General features: G+C 33.8%; 1 protein-coding gene across 2 annotated transcripts in view; it reads right to left on the minus strand.

Moving 5' to 3' along the window:
• mmut (methylmalonyl CoA mutase) overlaps nt 1–20,684 on the minus strand; it is an 88,110-nt gene that overhangs the window by 61,161 nt on the left and 6,265 nt on the right. For both annotated transcript variants that reach the window (XM_021468503.3, NM_001099226.1), the window contains 4 exon segments: nt 17,369–17,526; nt 16,795–16,966; nt 13,844–14,092; nt 8,744–8,855 (listed from right to left, as the gene is read on the minus strand). In XM_021468503.3, the coding sequence (XP_021324178.1) occupies nt 8,744–8,855; nt 13,844–14,092; nt 16,795–16,966; nt 17,369–17,526 (691 nt within the window).

Here is a 20,684-nt window from a genome sequence, read left to right on the forward strand (position 1 = left end):
ATTTATTTACTAAACCTCTCTACTAAACAGATGCATATACTGTAGTATATTTGATGCAACAGATATTATTTTAGGCATTAGAATTTTAATGGCCCATCTGATTTATAAGAAGAATATAGAACATAAAGCAGCTCAGATTTACTTATAAAGACATTGGGTGAACGAATACAAAGGAATTATACTTCCATAATAATCTATAAGACTAGCACAGAATACTAAAATGCATACAAGTATCATTTATTGTTCTAAATCTCCAAATAATCTGCCTTTAGATAGATGGCATTAAAATGCTTAGCTTTATGATGAAAGCTCTGTCATTTTATACAGGGAAAGCAATTCTGTAGACATAAAAAAAACTGATGGGTTGAGGAAAAAAAACATCATATTTGATAAATAAACTTAACTTTAGCATGATTTGACTAAAGTAATGCTATTATTTAAAAGATTTTAACAACGTTATGTTTGTTTTGATCATATACAGGTGAAGACAGAAGTATTATAATTATTAGCTTCCCTGTATCTTTTTTTCCCAATTTCAGATTCACAGATAGAAGAATTTTTCAACACATTTCTAAACATAATAGTTTTAATAACTCATTTCTAATAACTTATTTATTTTATCTTTGCCATGATGACAGTACATAATATTTTTCTGGATATTTTTCAAGATAGTATTCAGCTTAAAGTGACATTTAAAGGCTAATAATATTGACCTTAAAATAATAATAATAATAATAATAATAAACGTGCTCAGATTCAAAAAATGTAGGAAGGTGTCATATTGTGTAGTGCTTTAAAAACTAATAAAAGAATCTTAAAATCTATCCTTTGGTGCACAGGCAACCAGTGTAATTCTATTAATACTGGTGTAATGTGCTCTCGTTTCTTTCATTTCATTAAAACTCTGGCTGATGCATTTTGTATCAATTGCAACTTCATTGTAGAACCCTTAGGTAGACCAGTATAGATAGCATTGCAATAATCAAGCCGAGAGAAAATAAAAGCATGAATTAATTTCTTGGCATCATCAAAAGATAGGAAAGGACGAATTTTGGCAACATTTCTTAAATGATAAAAACATGTTTTTGTAACTTGATTAATATAAGATTTAAAATTAAGATCACAATCGAAAATAACACCCAGGTTCTTTAATTCTTTTTTTGATTGTAAACCTAAAGAACACAGTTCTGCTTCAATCCTCTCTCGCTCAGGTTTTTTGCCCACAATTAGAATTTCTGTTTTATCTTTATTCAGCTTTAAAAAATTTGCAGTCATCCATTGCACAATATTGGACATGCAGTTGGACAAATTTTCCAATGCAGCAGTGTCTCTTGGCTCAACAGAAATAAATAATTGTATGTCATCAGCATAAAGATGATAATTCATGCCATATTTCTGAATTATACTACCTAAAGGAAGTTTTTTTTTTAAACTACAAACTGCTTTTATTCTAGCCAATATAAAACAAATAAGACTTTCTCCAGAAGAAAAAAATATTATAGGAAATACTGTGAAAAAAAAATCCTTGCTCTGTTAAACAAAATTTGGGAAATATCTGAAAAAGAAAAAAAATTCACAGCAGACTGAATTCACATAGACTTCAACTGTGTATATAGTTTTAATGCAAGGTGTATCTAATAAAGTGGCCGGCTAGTATGTGTTTATGTATATATGTAAAAAGACTGCCCCCAAGTGGAAATGCATTAATCCAAACAGAAAGAGAATTGGGTTTCAGTTAACATACTTCACAATTTCTACATTCCCAAGTTACATTCAAGAACACGATCAATTAAAAGGAATCAACGTTAGCAGCTGTGAGGCTATTTACATATCAAAAAATGAGCTATGGTTAGAGCACTTCGCACATCTGTGCATAGAGATATTGAACAACATCGACTGCCATCTGTCACAAGTCTAAGAAGAAATAGATTTCAAAACAACAAAAACAGCAGATGCACAATGGCATGAATTAAAAATAGGTTTTGTAAAAGGTTTTAACGAGTTAATTTATCTAATAATCTCCAATAACAAGCCATTTCTTCTAAAAGTCATGCACTGTCATTTCCTTCTTGTATGTGGCGGAAAAGATGTTCGGAAAATTTCTGAAATATATATATATATATATATATATATATATATATATATATATATATATATTAGCATATATATATATTAGCATATATATATTAGCATATATGTATATTAGCATATATATATATATATATATATATATATATATATATATATATATATATATATATATATATATATATACGGTATATATATATTAGCAGTTTTAAATGTAAACATTAACAGTATATAAAGTAAATTAATATATGGTAAGAACAAAAAATAATAATAATAATAATAATATGGTAAAATCTTACTAAAACCCCCTTACTGAGTGTACTGTAAAACCATAAAGTCTTCTGTATTAAATCTAGGACTAATAAAATTATTAAATTATTAAATCTCACTGTAATCTTGGAATTAATCTAGATTAAAATGGCTCATTTGAAGTCTGCTGAAGGCATTCAGAATATGTGTGCTACCCAAATAATGACTAAAGTAAGTCTCTGAGAATGGGTTTTTCAAGCCAGGTAGCGCATTAGACCAGGGGCTCATCTCCTGTTTCCAAAATGCATCACAAACTGCTTGAGAAACTGTTGTACTGTGATAATTGGTGATGAAAATAAATGATGTTCAATAAGAAGTACTTGTGTTTACAAAATGTTCATTCAGTTAAACATACATTTTGAACTGTAGGCCTACATAAGCTCAAAACAGCTAATTTTTGATTACCTTAATCTGACTAAAGTCACAACTGAACTGGAAATGGAATTAAGACATGTGGAGTATGTATATATTAATGGCAATATTGAAGTAAACACCGCGATCAGTAAACACCATCATGTAGGACTTTTCGGCATATTTTCCGACAAGAGCCACACGCGGCTGTCAGTAAAGCACCGCACGCACGCACGCACGCACGCACGCACGCACGCACGCACGCACGCTAGCACGCACACACACACACACACAGAGCTGAATGCGAAAGTTTTTTTTTTTTGCTTTCCGTTTGCAATGTGTTATTAAAGTCCATAACACTCTCACCAGTCCTTACTCTTTATTTGCATCTAATACCCCAGTTTGTCATGGGGCATGAATAAAATGTTCAAACAGTTAAAGTCGCCCAAAATTACAGTAAACTCCTACATGAAAGCACTTCACATAAACACCTTTAAATTAAATTATTATATATTATATTATTCTCTATTAAGGCTAATAACTAGATTGCAGATGTCTATATAAGCATAGTCAATAGTGTCTTCGAAGTAAGTGAAAGATCCAAAAGGGCATCCTGCTCATTTGCTTCAGAAGGGAACTTTTTTGTCAGACGGCTCATCGGTTTGACTTTCATCACCGTAATTCATTTTAAAACGCAACCGGTGCATTTTATTTGTATGTTTTACTTGAATGCATAAACTTTACAGGAGCCTGATAGTTAGATGTGGAGCTAACATTAATCAGACTCGTTCTCGCCAGCTACAGTGCAATTCGGCCAGGAATACAATTCTGCGTAGAATAGACCCAGCTCCGAACTCCACTTTGAGAATAGATTAATGGCAATATATTATTTTAAACACCAGATAAAATTCGCCGATAATGGCCCACCACTAGATTAAATACACAACTAGCATTTTTATGCCTAGCAAAAATAACACACACAATTGAAAACACTACATTCGCATTTTAAACATTTTAATGAAAATAATTATTGATAAATGTTCTCAATAAAATGCTCACAAGGGACTTTATCACTTTTTACCATGACTAAAAAAATTTAAAATTAATTCATTAAAATCACATAATAGACTTTCATTTATTCATTTTCCTTTGGCTTAGTCCCTTATTTATCAAGGGTCACCACATGCGGAATGAACCGCCAACCATTCCAGCATTTATTTTAAGTAGCGGATGACCTTCCATCTGCAACCCAATACTGGAAAACACTCATACATTCTGGCATTCACACACACATTCATATACTTCAGCCAATTTAATTATCCAATTTATCTATCCTGCATGTATTTGGACTGTGGGGGGAACCGGAGCACATGGAGGAAACCCACATTAACACGGAAAGAACATGCAAACTCCACACAGAAATGCAAACTGGCCCTGCCAGGAGTCAAACCAGCGACCTTCTTGCTATAAGGCGACAGTGTTAACCACTGTGCCACCCACATACAGTAACAGACTTGGAATTGTTTATGTTTGCCATAACATCAAAAATGCAATGTATATCATGTATACAAAGTCTATTTACATGGAATAAACAATCAACCTTATTTTAAAACCAAACATATTAATACTAATAAAACTAAATAAAACTACCAATGCTATTTTAACCATGACGATGACAATATACAATATGTATTGAACAATATTTACTATATAAAATAACATTTTATAAAATATATTTAAACGATCATAATCAATTATTTTCTATTACAGAGACCAATGGAAATGTTTTAAAGCCAAGCAGAGAAATATGTATGTAGTTCAGAAATGTCTAGATTATTTTATTTTTATTCCCTTCTATATCGATTCACAGTTGCAAAAAGCCTAAAATCAGACTTAAATGTTGGTGCTTCTCTACACAGCTTTTATTCTATTCAATTGTGTTCAATTGCATTTTCAGAAATCTAATTCTGGAGCCTGTCAGACTGACAACACAGATAACAAATGACATTATTTTCTACACAGGGCGTAATACTACTACTGAGCCTAAAATGAATGGATTCCTCCCTAAAACACACCCTACAGTCAAAAAACCTCTCTGGGGGCTGCTGATTTTCCGTCGCTTTCCATGTCAGTGCTTTTGAAAAGTATCTGCCAAGAGTGCATTGACACAAGCATTTAGAGGACGTGTGGACTAGTTCAGTTCCATTTTTTGCTTGAGCGATTACAGTACATGTCTGCGCGACAGGTGAGAGAACTCTAAAGTGGCATCTTCCTTAACATCCATTCACCTGTGAACAGCTCCTAATCTATTTACTACTTAAATGAAAAGACATCACTTCAAATGCTCTCTGTAAATATAGTTCTTCCACTCAGATTCAATTCTCGGGTGCATCAATCACTTCCTGTAATGGCTGCAATGTTTTTATCAAGCTAACATGTAGTATTGACGCTTTCAGAAACAGACATGACAAAACTGCACTAGAGGAACAGATGCAAAAGAAACTTTAATGCCTCTTTCCAACAAATACAAAAACAAAATAATAACCATGATAATAATAATAAAAAAACTGGAAAATAGGAAAATATAAAAACCCTTAATATATTTAGATACTATGGGCACTATCGTACACCTGGCTCAAAAAGGCGCAAGGTGTGTTTGGCATGATTTGTTGCTTTTTACAGACCAACGCAACTGTAATTTTCACATCTTGCACTATGCTGTGCAAATAGCAAATCCATTTGTGCCACTTTGTGGACTCAAGGATGTGCTGGTCTAAAAAGTAGGTGTGTTAGGGCGCATTGTTGGCACGTTGCTATTTTGAGGAACTGAAATAGACCGCACCACTCACCAACTAAAAGCTGCTCTTAAGCCCCTATGCGAGTTCAAACGCTTACAAATTGCTTAATACACACAGGATGTACAGCAATACACAAATATATTTATATATATATATTATTTTCTACATAAATATAAAAAAACACAGCCTCCATGCCTCACCTCCGGTGTTTTTTTCAGTTTATTCATGACAATTTGCAATTGTATATTGTTGTCATTATTATTAGCAGTATTATATATTATATGCATATTTATATTTGTTTTATTAAACAAGTTTAGATTTGTCCTCCTGTCGGTTTTTGAGACATCTGCATCCCCATATGGGGCATAAGAATAGGTAGTGTATTTGGATACAACTCAGTTGTTTGGCCACACTTCGTTGTTATTGTTCATTTATTCGTTTGCTGGAAATTAGAACTGAATTTAGAAACAGTTTTGAAACAAATCTTAAGCATAAGCAGGTTATGCTTAAAACACACCCATAACTCATTAATGTCGAGTTCAGACTGCATGATTTTCAAAGTAGTCGTGTCACAGATGTTTTCACACTGCATGACTATCTGGGCTTGCTTTTCGTCGCTGCTTTGTTTACACTGCAAGATGGATCGGCGACAGGGACTTTCAGATTGCATGACTTTACTATAGGAAGAATCGCTGACAACTTCGTCCAAACTACGTCTCACAGCCAAAAACACGTAGTATATCTTTTGTTATTAACTACATAATGAGAAAGAAGCCTTTAATGGGAACATGTACATGTTTGCTCACCTGGGTTTAAAGGGAATTAGCCATTTCTCCTCAACATTGATAATAAACTAATTTCTTTCTGTATGAAACGTCAAACAGACACGGTTGCTCCAGAGTCCTGTTAAACCTCCACTAGTTTTTCCTCCATTTCGTGGGTTCAAATAAACCGAAAAAGAGAGCTTTTAACTTCTCCCCCAGCCTCCTGCTGGCCTGCAGCAGGTATACACACACACACGCAAGTGAATGCTGCTCTCTCATTGGCTGTAGGCGATGGCTGATGTTATTTTCAGTCAAAACTCAATTCACACGGCATGATTTGAATCGCCGACAGCTCCAGATATTCAGCACGCCAAATATCTCGCAGGCATCGGCGACTCATTGGCGATTCTCTCAGATCGCGTCTTTGAAAGTTCATACTGTGTGATTGTCACTCACGTGCACGAGCAGCGATTTGCCTGTGATTTCAGGCATTTGTTGGCGATTTCTCAAAACCTGTCGGCGAGCCAAAATCGGGGCTAAAATCACGCAGTCTGAACTAGGCATAAGAGAAGCACAACCATGTTACACCTCCACATTTCGTGACTCTGTGGTCCTTTAAGGTAGACAAAAATCGCTGCTCACATGGTAGACTCTTAATGAGAGTATTATCTTAATCATATGAAAATCAGAGTATTGGTGACCATGTACATGTACTCAGAAAATGACATAAAGTTGCGAGCTGTCAAAGACAGCCCATTTCTCTGTCTTTCAGCATCAGCCCTCAAATATGTCAGATATGTAAGAGTGCTCGCATCATTCAAAAGAAAAGGGCCACATTGTCCTCCGATAATGTCAACAGACTGAACTGTCTTAGCAACTGACTGAATAAAAGAGGACTGAGTAAAATTGTTTCTACTTTATAATTAACTTTCTTAACTCACAGCAATACAACTTTACAATGAGTGCAATTGTTTGTATAGCCAAAAAAGGTGCGATTAATTGGTTAATTCTTTTTAATCGATTGACAGCACTAATATATTTATAGCTGAAGTCATAAATATTTCGCAAATGATGTTTAACAGAGTAAGGAAATTTTCACAGTATGTCTGATAATATTTTTTCTTATGGAGAAAGTCTTATTTGTTTTATTTTGATTGTTACTTGATTTTTTTTTTTCGAATGTCTACAGAACAAACTATCGTTTTACAATAACTTGCCTAATTACTCTTACCTGCCCAGTTAACCTAATTAACCTAGTTAAGCCTTTAAATGTCACTTTAAGCTGCATAGAAGCGTCTTGAAAAATATCTAGTGAAATATTATTTACTGTCATCATGGCAAAGATAAAATAAATCAGTGATTAGAGATGAGTTACTAAAACTATTATGTTTAGAAATGTGTTGAAAAAATCTTCTTTCCGTTAAACAGAAATTGGGGGGGGGGGGGGGGGGGAACAGGGGGACTAATAATTCTGACTTCAACTGTATATATATAGAAAATGATATTTAAATACAAGTTAGGTTTCAAGCTTATAATATAAAATAAAAAATGTAAAAAAAAAAATATATAGGTAATATGTTTTAGTGCATTTAAACAAATTAAACTCACCAAACATCTTTAGAAATAGAAAAATAATACAATTAAAATCATGTGGGATAAAAATCTTATAGATTTTTTTTGTTTCTCTTGAATTTTCTTGTTTTAAAAATAATAAATTTTTAAAGATTTTTCCCTAACATATTTTATTTACTTTATTTATTTATACAGGGACAATGTACAACATGACATGTTGTGCCAGAGTTAGCTATAAAGCTAATTTACATCTGTTATAAAAAACACATAAAAATGTAGGTGTACTAATTTCCGGACAGTTGTCATTATTTTGTCAGATTAGCTCCAGATTTGGCTTCAGTACTGACTAATCTAATGTATATGCACAAATAAAATATTATAAAGATTCCTATAGAAAATATAAATTTAAAACAGAGATTTGTGAGGCGCGTACTAATATTGTACCCTGATTTATATTTGAATTATTACCATAATTAATCTTTAATAGGTATATTTCTTTTCGTTAACAATAATTAATTGTATTAGATATATTATTGCATTAATTTCTGATCCATTTAATGCATCTGTGCTAAATAAAAGTTTGATAATATGTAGGCCAACAACATTTGTAGGCCAAATTTTTTCCTTTTTAGAAGATTGTAGTTGTACTCTAACTGCTTTTTCAAGCAAGCTTAATATTTCCATTTGAGTTCATATGCATGTTTTTAATGCATGTGACTGACAGGGGTCAGTTCCTCTGTTCATGGAGGTTTCATAACAAGTGCTTCACAGTTAAATGGGGCCTGTCATGTGTCCTGGACTGTAATCATGGATTCGGCCATGTGTATATGAACAGGCGTGTGTGTGTGCTAGATTTTGTACCTGAATCAATGCGTGCTTGTCTTCGGGCAGCGCACTCCTCGATGCGCAGTTTGGGAATTCCTTCGGCTACAGCACGAGCCATACCTCCCATGTCCTCAATCTCTGTGATAAACTAAAGAACAAACAGAAGTCATGAAAATATTTCATAAATATTACATTTTCTGCTAGCCAAATTCAGAATGTCACAGCGCATTAAAGCAGGTCTGAAAGGGCCTTTTTTAAAAAGCAACTACACTTTAAAAAATAAACGTTATTTTACAGGTAATTGTCTGTATTTTTTTACAGAATTTTTCAGTTTTTTCATTATAGAGTGAAATGCCTGTTGTTTTAGAGATATGCTCTGTAATAAAAAAAAATTCTAACACTAAATATACAGTTATTGCTTGTAATTTGGCATTACTTTATTTTTCTGCTTTTTAATGGAAATTTCATGTATTTTTAGAGAGTAACACATAATTTCACATTAATATTTACAGGTTATTCCTGTAAAAATAGGGAAACAAAAATTCTGTCAAATTGTTTTTATTGAAGATTATACCATGAGGTTAAAAAAATAAAAAACAATAGCTTAATGTTTGTAGAATGCATATAATGCATGTACTGTAAACTATGAAATGTTTGTTTTACTACTCTAACAATGGTGCTATGCGAATTGTGACGATCACCTGTGATCTTGTGGCAGAGGATCGCTGGAAAACTACAAACGTTACTTTAACGAACTACAACTCCCAGCATGCACCTTACACACCTGGGTTCCTAATTGTAACTGATTACACACACAGCCAGAAGATCATTGTGGACTGATTTTTTACTTTGTAATTTTGTTTGCCGCCTTTAGGATTATCTGTATGCATCAGTTTGTTCCTGTTTCAACCTTTAATTACAAGATGATTGTGTTATTAAACTGCTATTTGATCCTCAGCTTTGTTGTGCAGGCGTCCTCACGACACTAACCTTGTTTTTTGTTGTTAAATAATGACCAAATGCGTTACTTGTAAAAAAAGAAATAAAAAAAATTGATAACAGTTTTGTATTTTCTCAAGAAAATTGATTTAATTTAAAAATTTTTAACCTACATATCCTTAAAATATTTGTGAAAACTATTTTATAGTTTATAGTTATATTTACAGTGTTTTATGACAACAGCAATTATTTGTACCTAACCTTTTTTTTAATCGTTCTTTAAACTTTTTTTTTTCTAGTTTTAAAGGTATGTTAAAAGTAGAAAAATTAATGGAATATTTAGAGATTTCATGTATAATTTAATAAATGAATCTGTATAATTACATTAATAACCTGCATATTTACAGTAATTATCCTTATAATCAAATTAATTATCTGTATAATTACATTAAGAAATTTTATATTTACAGTAATAATTTGTAAAATGACAATAATATTCTGTGTAATTGCAATATCCATTTACTCGCACGCGCCTGTCAGAATCGGCAGTCAGGCGCAGAAGCTCTATTGAATATACTGGGGTAAAATAAATGCTCATATTATAAAGACATGGCGGGGGAAAATGTAATTTAATGCAGTGCTTCTTGTACAATCTGAGACCCACTTTATATCGGATATTACTCAGCCATTGGAGATCACTGATTTGTAAAGAAAACGGACCTTAAACGGATCGAATTTGCATTGGCATTCAAATCACAGGAAACGATTAACCCAGGTTACTGGCAAATTAAAAGTCCTATTAGTATGCTTCAGCATATTCCCGTAATTGTAATTACAGTTAAAATCTGTAAAATGACAGTAATAACTTTTAATTAGGGAACAAGAAATTACTGTTTTTTTACAGATTATCTACATTTTTTTATTCTGACAGTCTTTTTTCCTTTTGTTACGGTAATTTTCTGGAGCCCCAGCTGCCAGAAAATTACATTTTTTACGTTTTTTTTTTATTTTATTATTTTTGTACTTATTTCTAAATCCAAGAATTATTTTGTTTTATGAGATGTAAATGAAAATGCTGTTGTCATTATTACTATTATTATTATTAATTAATTAAATATAATGGATAAAACATATCTAGGTTAAATAATTTATTCATGCAGCCAGCTTTAATACTACAGAATAATACAGATTACAGTAAATATACAGAATACGGATTATTTTTAAATTAATTTTTAAGATTTAACTATTCATTAATTCATTCATTCATTAAAGAAATGATTAATATGTATTTGTATAAGTCTTAATAAATTGTATTAGTTTTATTTAAAATAATATTAAAAAATAAAATAAATAAAAAAATCACAAAATAATAATTCTGTAATTATATAATTCACATTCAAATAATGAGTCCAGAATCAAATAAACAATCATTACATCACGTGCTTTAAATCAACTTTTTGAACCGCAAATTCAGATTTATTACATTAAGTCAAGTGCGTTTTTCATTATGCGGACATATGACGGGAAAAACAAAAATTGTTGACAAATACTGTAACTAAATACATTTTTCGCCACTAGCTAGGTAGAAATGCTAAATATCTCATAAAAATCTCTTAATTTGTGAAAAGTTTAACACAAACATAAGGTGTTACTGGAATTGTGAAAAAAGGGTTAATGTGCATAAATGAAAGATGGAAACACATTTGCCAATAAACTCTGACGTCGCGAACATTACACCAATGTGACCAATCAGCTGTCTCCATTATGCTTGTGTAACCCCGCCAGTCGCACGCCACCCAACCTGTTCCGAGCTGGTATCAAGTCGGCGACGTTCCACCTGGGAGTCGGTTGCTCTACCAAGGAGGCTAAAGAGCATAGCCTCTAGCGTCTGTCGATAGAGCACCTTTAGAGGTCAGAGGAATGAGGTTTACCTGCACAGCACCTACTGGCTGGCCTCTGATACACTTGCCTTGTTTACTGTTGGTTATTAGGTTACCAATACAATAGCTTGACAGAACTTGACAGAAATGCACCTTATTGCATTTAGGATTTTATATATATATATATATATATATATATATATATATATATATATATATATATATATATTTATATATATATTAAGGGTGGAGCCGAACCTGAATACGGTATTCGGAAAGGCACGAATAGCGTGTTTTTACGAATACTTGATTCGAACAAATACTTGAAAAATTATTTGTATTCGGGAGCAAGAAAAACACTATATCAAAAAGCAGCGTTTCCTCATGAGACCACAGTGCATGCCCGCGTAAGTGAGTGAGTGAGTGGGAGAGAGAGAGAGAGAGAGAGAGAGAGAGAGAGAGAGAGAGACGCTCAGTCGGCATGTCGGAGGGCGGGGCGGAGATAACAGGGTGTCTGGCACAAGCTTCTCCACAGCAACAGACAGAAGGCTCAGCTGAGCGAAAAAAATACTTCACTGCATTACTATTTTTGTTAAATAGATTTTTGTACCTTAATTGGGTTCCAGATGCAGTTTATAAACTTGTAGCGAATTTTAATCGGGATTTTCTATTACGCTGCATTTTTTACGTCTGCAACCGGGTGCTCTGTTTACGCAACGTTAGCTCTGTTAGCGCGGTAATTTAGAAATAGACTGTTGCCAGAGTAACGTTAACGTTCGTTTATAAAGGTTAAAACGATGCTTTTGCAGTTGTGTCGAATAGTATGCACTTATGGGAGTTATATGGTACGTCTACATTACTGTCTTTTGCAGACAGCAAGATATATGCTATAGGCTAGTTAACCTTAGCATAGCTTCCCGTCACTTTTTATTAACTTGAAACTCCTCAAATACATTTGGGCACCCAGAAAAAGAGTGAAAAAGACTGCTGCTAAGCCATTTCTTAGTCCTCCACCAGTCAAAAGAAAAAAAAACCTTCAGGTTCTGTGTGGAAGCATTTTACAGTCAGTGCTGCTGCAGATAAAACAAAGTGATACGGTATAATGTTTACAAAAGTGAAATCAGCAGAGGCAGAGATATTAAACATCTGTCAACATCTTCTATCCATAATCATTCATTCATTTCTTTTCGGCTAAATCCCTTTATCAATCTGGGGTTGCCACAGTGGAATGAACCACCAATTTATCCAGCATATGTTTTATGCAGTGGCCGCCCTTCCAGCTGCTACCCAGCACTGGGAAACATCCATACACTCTCTTTCACACACATACAATAGGGACAATTTAGCTTACCCAATTCCCCTGTATTGCAAGTGTTTGGACTGTGGGGGAAACAGGAGCACCCGGAGGAAACCCACGCCAACATGGGGAGAACCCAGTCGGGGCTCGAACCAGCAACCTTCTTGCTGTAAGGCGACAGTGCTACTCACTGTGCGACCGCGCAACCTTCTATGTAATGTATTATCACATGCACTAAAAGCATCCTCTCCTGATACTGTCTGTGAACCCCCCACAAGCATCAATCCCCTCAATCAGCACAGCTATGTTCTGCTAAATCCTCCACAAGCACCAAACCATCAACACAGCCACATTCTGCCCCAGCAAGTCAGTTTCAAACATAAAAAAAACAAACAAACAAACTTTGTGTCTGTTTTGTGGCAGGCAGATGACAATAGCAGGGCTGTATCTTTTAGTATTATATAGAATACTTTTGTTCTGCCAGATCTCCCAGGCAGGGTTTTATTTAGATTTATTTTGTTAATTTTAGTTTTTGGAATTCTGTGCATTGGAAAGAAGTTCTTTCAGAAAAAGAACAGTTTTTTGAAGTATTATTTGTTTTTATTCCGTCTATTCAGTGTCAAGAACGGTGGTGGTGGGGTTCATAATATTCACAATGGTATTTTATTAGTTGTTGGTTTAACCATGGATGAGATAATGGCTTCTATGTTATTTTCTTTTCAATGACATTTCTTGTCACATGTTCAAAAACAACAGCCAATATGGCATATCTATAATTTATATAATGGGTATAATTAAACAATACTTTCACTATAACGTAAATTAGAAGTGTAATAGAAAAAATATATATTTTTGCGCCATTTTGAATTTTACTCGAATACAAATACAAATACAAATACTTTTCCCCCCTCAACAAATACAAATACAAATACCGGCTGCTCCGCACATCCCTAATATATATATATATATATATATATATATATATATATAATTTCATTATTATTTTTTTTTCCTACGAACCTTGAGGGCCGAGTTGTAGACGTCATTGGTGAGAGCCTCCATCATGTAGGATCCACCCCAGGGATCAGCCACCTTTGGGATGCCTGACTCCTCCTGGATGATGATCTGGGTATTGCGGGCGATGCGGGCGCTCTTGACCGTGGGCAAACCCAGAGCTTCGTCAAAAGAATTGGTGTGCAAAGACTGAGTGCCTCCAAACACAGCAGCCATGGCCTCGATTACGGTACGGATCACGTTGTTGTAAGGGTCCTGAAGAGCAAATTCAATCAGAATTTAATTTATGTTTAAAGTTATTCTTGAAGTCTGTGTGAAATCAAATTTTACAGTGGTTGTTTTATTAAAGCATAATTTCTTTTAAGTATTTGGTTCCTAAAAGTTGTTTAAGTAATCTTCAATCAAATTTTGACTATTTTGCTTTCATGTTTGGAGTGGCTGTTCTTCTCTGTTGATGTCAGTTTGATGCTCCAGCCATAATATTCTCAACCACGCCCCTCTTAGTTAGCTACATGGCAATGATGTGCAAAAAGAAAGCCCCGCCCCCAACACAATATTTTGTTTCATTGCAAGTAAATCAACATACTGAAATAAAAGTCTCAGCAACTTCTGGTTCACGTGGACTTTAAGTGCCTTGAAACGTGCAGCTTTGGTTAATCTGTGATTTAATTTCAACTGAAACATGCAGACAGGGCGTCTGTCGGTAAACATGTCAATCCAACCCTAAAAGATTACAGATTTTAACATAGGATTTCAGGTCTTCTTTTAGAATTTCCCAATTTTGTTTTAGACGACCAATTCATGGCTAAAATCACACAGTTTAAGCAGAGCTTAACATATTTGAGTTCAGGGAAATTTTACAATACAGCCTGTTTTGAACCGATAGCATTTCACATGGGTGTGGCTACCAAGAGAGAGATTTGAATTTATTATATCAAATTTAATACATTTTAGAAATATCACTTTTCTATAATAATACAATTATAAAAATGAAAAAGACATTCAGCAGTAATAATCAATACATAAAACTTTTGATACATTTTTTTTTACCATTTTTGAAGTATTCAAATTTAAAAATATCTCTCCAGATAAAAATCATTGTCAGATAAGATTAAAACAAGGCATTCCAAAGGTATACATTTAAAACACTTTGATTATTTGTTGCAATATTGACACTTTGGCGGCACTTTTCTTTTGAGTAGATGTCCAAGAGTGAGTCTTGAGTGTCCGATATGGCAGTGCTCCTCAACCACCATCTTTCATCAATCTTGGATCAATCTTTTATTTTGAAAAATCTTTTATTTTGAAAAATTACCCCATTCTCTAGCTTACATCTTGGACATTTGAGAGCCCAAATTTAACTCACAAGCAGCAAAAGGAGTAAGAAACAGATGTTTTTGGAAAGTTTCTTTGCTAAAGGGAAAAAGGCCCAGCAAAGGACCCATGTAGCGCCGAGGTACAGATCTGCAAACCATTTGTCAACAAATAGGGTGAATCCAGCATGTCTGTGCATGAAGATCAACTGCTGGAGATCGCAAATGACGGTGGCCTTTTAGGGGCTGTTCGAATAGTGCGTCTTTTAGAGTTTGTTATTTCCCAGTTGAATGAATGCTTCAAGAGCATTGCAAGTCATGTGACAAGAACGGACAGATCAGCTTTATAATTTGTATGGAATATACACAATTTTCTCCATAAATAAAACTTGTATTAGAGTGAACCCCCCTTGAGTTGGGTCTAGGATGAACAGATTATTTTACAAAACATATATTTTTTTGTATTTTATCTAACTGTCATAATTAATAATCATGCAAAATATAATAAAAGTGATCTTAGCATATTACTCTAGTTTTGTCTTTACATTGTTTTCCAGTTACCATTAGGATTGTTTTCTATTTTTTATTTAGATTAATAATTGTATGAAATAATATTAATAATAATTTTATTTATAATAAATATCAATATTTTTAATAATCCCAATACTCGTTTTGTCCATATTCGGGGTGTATGTGGGGTGTTTCAACCAGGGCTCCATTTAAACTAGAACCGCTATTGCCTAAAGGTACTAATGTCCACCTGTAATACAAAAGTGTACCCTTTTGAAAAGGTACCACCCCAGTAACAGCTGCTGTACCTTTATTTAAATGCCACAGCCATATCACCCTGCAGCCCAAGACCGGTTACTCACTGAAGCTAAGCAGGGCTGAGCCTGGTTAGTACCTGGATGGGAGACTACTAGGGAACACTAGGTTGCTGTTGGAAGTGGTGTTAGTGAGGCCAGCAGGGGGCGTGGTCTGTGTGAGTCCTAATGCCCCAGTAAAAGTGACTCTCTGCGGTCATTAAAAATCCCATGGCACTTCTCGTGAAAGAGCCTTTACGATCATGGCCTCCCAATCATCCCCTTCCACCGAATTGGCTCGATCACTGTCTCTCCACTCCACCTATAGCTGGTGTGTGGTGAGCGCACTGGCGCCGTTGTCCTGTGGCTGCCGTCGCATCATCCAAGTGGATGCTGCACACTGGTGGTAGTGTGGAGAGACCCCCCTCATGATTGTGAAGCGCTTTGGGTGTATGGCCATACACAATAAATGCGCTATATAAATACACATTACATTACATATTTCTGAAAGTGCACAGATCCTATTCTGCTTGTCATTTTTTTTAAATATAGCATTTTATTAATAGTTTTAAATCTGAAGGTGGGATTTTGCACTCTTATTTTCTCTGTTAGGGCTGTTTTGGCAGGTTTGTCTGCTTGTTCATTTCCGAATAGGCCAACATGCCCTGGGATCCATTTTAAAAATTGCTTAGCTACTAAGTATACCATTATTGAAATGAAAGACAAGCAACTGACAAAATAATTAACACATATATCATATATAAGACATGTTTTTTTTTTCTGTTCACAGTTTGTTTAATGAGCCGTTCACCAGCTGGCTGTGGATTTGCGTTCAGGGTACCTGCTCAGTAAGGGACCATCCAGATGTCTGACAGTGAGTTCTCAGCAGGAGGGATTTGGAGTTCTTCGGCTGAAACTTCTCTTTGATGAGTGTCGCCCACAGACGTCGTGCTGCTCTCAGCTTCGCTATTTCCATATAAAAGTTCATCCCGATGCCCCAGAAGAAAGACAATCTAAACAGAGATGACACAAAACAGCCCGTTTCACATACTGTATATGATGAAACCTTTAGGAAACATTTTAGCTGTGCGACTCTGCGTTATTACTGGAAATGTGAGCATCTGTCTGAAGACAATTTTCTAACCCTTTTGGGGATAAGGCAAGTTTTTTTAATTGAATTGAATTGAAAATAATTCGATTTGTATATTTATTTTAAGAAGAATTAAATACTTTTAATTAATTATTTGAAAAATGATCAATGAAAGTATTAACAAATATTAACGAATGAATAATATAGCTATAACAGTGCATTACTTTAAATATAACAATTATTTTATATTCATGGTGTAATAAATTGTTTAAAATAGAATGTACTATTATTTTTATGCAGAAATGTACTGAATTTCTAAGCTAACCTGGGTGCAAATTCATCAATAGTGAGTCCAGCCTTTAGTCCAGTCCTGCAGTACTCCAGTCCATTGGCAATCGTGTAAGCCAACTCCAGGATGGCATCAGCACCAGCTTCCTGTATGTGGTATCCACTGATGGAAATAGAATTAAACTTGGGCATATTCTGAAAAAAGAAAATTCATTGTGTTGAGTAAATTTATCTAATTTTGTCAAAAGTAAAGATGTACCTTTTTATACAAAGTTCAGAATAGAACTCAATGCTTGTTTAAAATCTGTTTCAAGAGTTCACACTTAGCTGATGATTAATTATAAGCTACTTTGGCATGCTGTCCCGGGAGACCGCCCTGAGCTCATAAGATCCTCGAGCCCGGAGCTCCCTCCCGTTGCAAGGCGAGAGGGGAGTTTGAGCTCAGGTAGATCTCGAGAACTCCCCTGCTGTAGTAACTAATGAACAGATAGTGATTGCTCTTAAGAGATAAGTACTTACTAGGAGCATGTCTATAGTGCCGATTTGGATTAGTCAATTAACCGGTCACACTGTACAATAAGGTTCATTAGTTAATGTTAATTAATGCATTTACTAACATGAACAAACAATGAACAATACATCTACTGTATTTGTTCATGTTAGTTAACGTTAGTTAATGAAAATACAGTAGTTCATTGTTAGTTCATGTTAAGTCATGGTGCATTAACTAATGTTAACAAGCATGGACTTGGATGTTAATAATGCATTAGTAACTGTTCAATTATGATTAATAAATGCTGTACATGTGTTGTTCATGATTAGTTCATGTTAGTAAATGCATTAACTAATGAACCTTATTGTAAAGTGTTACCAATTAACCTAAGTTGCATGTTTTTGGACGGTGGGAGGAAACCGGGAAACCCGGGCGAAACCCAACTTGAGCACAGGGAGAAAGTGCAAACTCCGCACAGAAACGTCTACTGGTTTGGTAAAGCCTGGAACCAGAGACATTCTTGTTGTAAGGCAACAGTGCTAAGCACTGGGCCACCATGTCACCCATTTAGGAAGAGGGAGGAGTAGGGGTGGATAGGGGGACTCTCTAAAACGAAGATAGCAGTGGTACGTAACCCAAGGTATTTGTAGTAGCTTAGGAGTCATCTGATTAGTGCATTGAGAATTGGATTATACAGATCCAGCCGCTAGCAATCATAAGCTTGTGATCTTCTCGAAATTAAATTTCTTTCTTTTGTTAAAACACAAAGACAACATTTTCATTTTTACAAGAAAATGCCATGATGTTGTTATCAAGACTTTGCTTTCTGCTTTCAGAAAAAGAGGGGAAAATAGTGTGAGACTGATAACGGCAGCCAGAGGAGAGAACAACATCAAATTTACTTTCAGCCCCATAGACTCTGCATTACAAATGCCTCACATAGGCGGTGAATCGTTTTTTGTAATTTAACGCAACAATGATATAACATACATAAATGCATATAAATGTTCATACTTTTTTAAAAAAATAAAAATAAAAAAAACGCATCATAACAATCTTGTGAAAAGGGTCCATATAATCAACTACCTCCGAAATAATGCAGTGTTTCTGTCAGTTTAATCGCTTGTTCTGTACTGAAATAGGTCCGTGTATATTTTGGTCATTGGATGTTCATTAAGGAAACAGATATTGAAAAAAAAGTTGTTTTTTGATTATCTTTTTTTTTTTAATCAAAAACGTAAATTGAAATATGAGGTGTTTTCTTTTTTATGGTAAAAAAAGGATAATCAAAATTTTAAAAACTATTTGAACTTCATTTTTTTTTAAATTTCGAATAACAAAAAAAATCGCCAGAAAACAAAAACAAAAAGGGCTCATTTTATGTATTCCGAGACCAGTTAGGCCCAATCATTCAAGATGACGCAATGCTGCCACACACAGGCTACTATGCTACTACATTATTAGGCTATTATTTTTTCCACTCAATTATGTTTTAAAAATGTATTTTATTGTGATAATGGGATTTTGTGAAGACACATTAAGATAAACATTTATATACAGTTGAAGTCAGAATTATTAGCCCCCCTGGATTATTACTTATTTATTAATTATTAATAATTATTAATTATTAAAATAATTTTAGAACAATTTCTGTTTAAATGAAAGATTTTTTTCAACATTTCTAATCATAATAGTTTTAATAACTCATTTCTAATGACGGATTTATTTTATCTTTGCCATGATGACAGTAAATAATATTTGACTAGATATTTTTCAAGACACTTCTATACAGTTTAAAGAGACATTTAAAGGCTTAACTAGGTTACTTAAGTTAACTAGGCAGGTTAGGGTAATTAGGCAAGTTATTGTATAACGATGATTTTTTCTGTAGACTATCAAAAAAATATAGCTTAAAGGGACCAATAATGTTGACCTTAAAATGTTTTTCGAAAAATTAAAAACTGCTTTTATTCTAGCCGGAATAAAACAAATAAGCCTTTCTCCAGAACAAACATTATTATAGGAAACACTGTAAAAATTTCCTTGCTCTGTTAAACATAATTTGGGAAATATTTAAAAAAAAAAAAAAAAAAAAAAAAATCAAAGGAGGGCTAATAATTCTGACTTCAACTGTACATAAATGCACATACAGAGTGTGTATTTAGGAAAGTTTTTATAGCTGCAAAAAAAAAAAAAAAAAAAAAAAAAAACAATGTTTATTTGTTTGGTTAATTAAATAAAAATAATAATTAAATAAAAACTGTAAAAAGTTAAATAAGACAATTTTGGTTATTTAAAAAAATAAATATATAGCCTATAAAAAATGCTATTATATATTTTTGATTAAGCAAATGTACGTATTTTTTATTTAAAAAAAACTATGCATTTTCTATTTGGCCTACTTAAATTTTATATTTGGGCTACCAATAAAAAGAGTGCCTGCCCAGAGGGCTATCAGGAATTCAAATAAAACCAAATCTTTTGAGTTTAAAACAACTAGCTAAAGCAAACCATTAGGGGAATTTCATTTGAATTTAAAGTGAAAGTAACCAAAACAACACAATTTGGAAGCCTAAAACGGACAGTTTCAAAGAGGTATAAACCATTATTTTGGTGGTATTTTGAGCTGACACTTCACATACACACTCTATGATGCCCACACCTCCTTTGTATTCTATCCCCTTGGGTAGGGCCGCACAATATATTGTTTAAGCATCAATATCGCAATGTGTGTTATTTTATTAATAATTTATCCAATTATAAACATGTTATTTTACGTTTGATTGTTAAATTTCTCTACCTAATTACTGTTAAGACTCTCTTGATCATCCTGATTTCTCTAAATGAATGAAAACTTTCC

Source organism: Danio rerio, chromosome 20, assembly GCF_049306965.1.
Source record: "Danio rerio strain Tuebingen ecotype United States chromosome 20, GRCz12tu, whole genome shotgun sequence".
Lineage (NCBI taxonomy): Eukaryota > Metazoa > Chordata > Actinopteri > Cypriniformes > Danionidae > Danio > Danio rerio.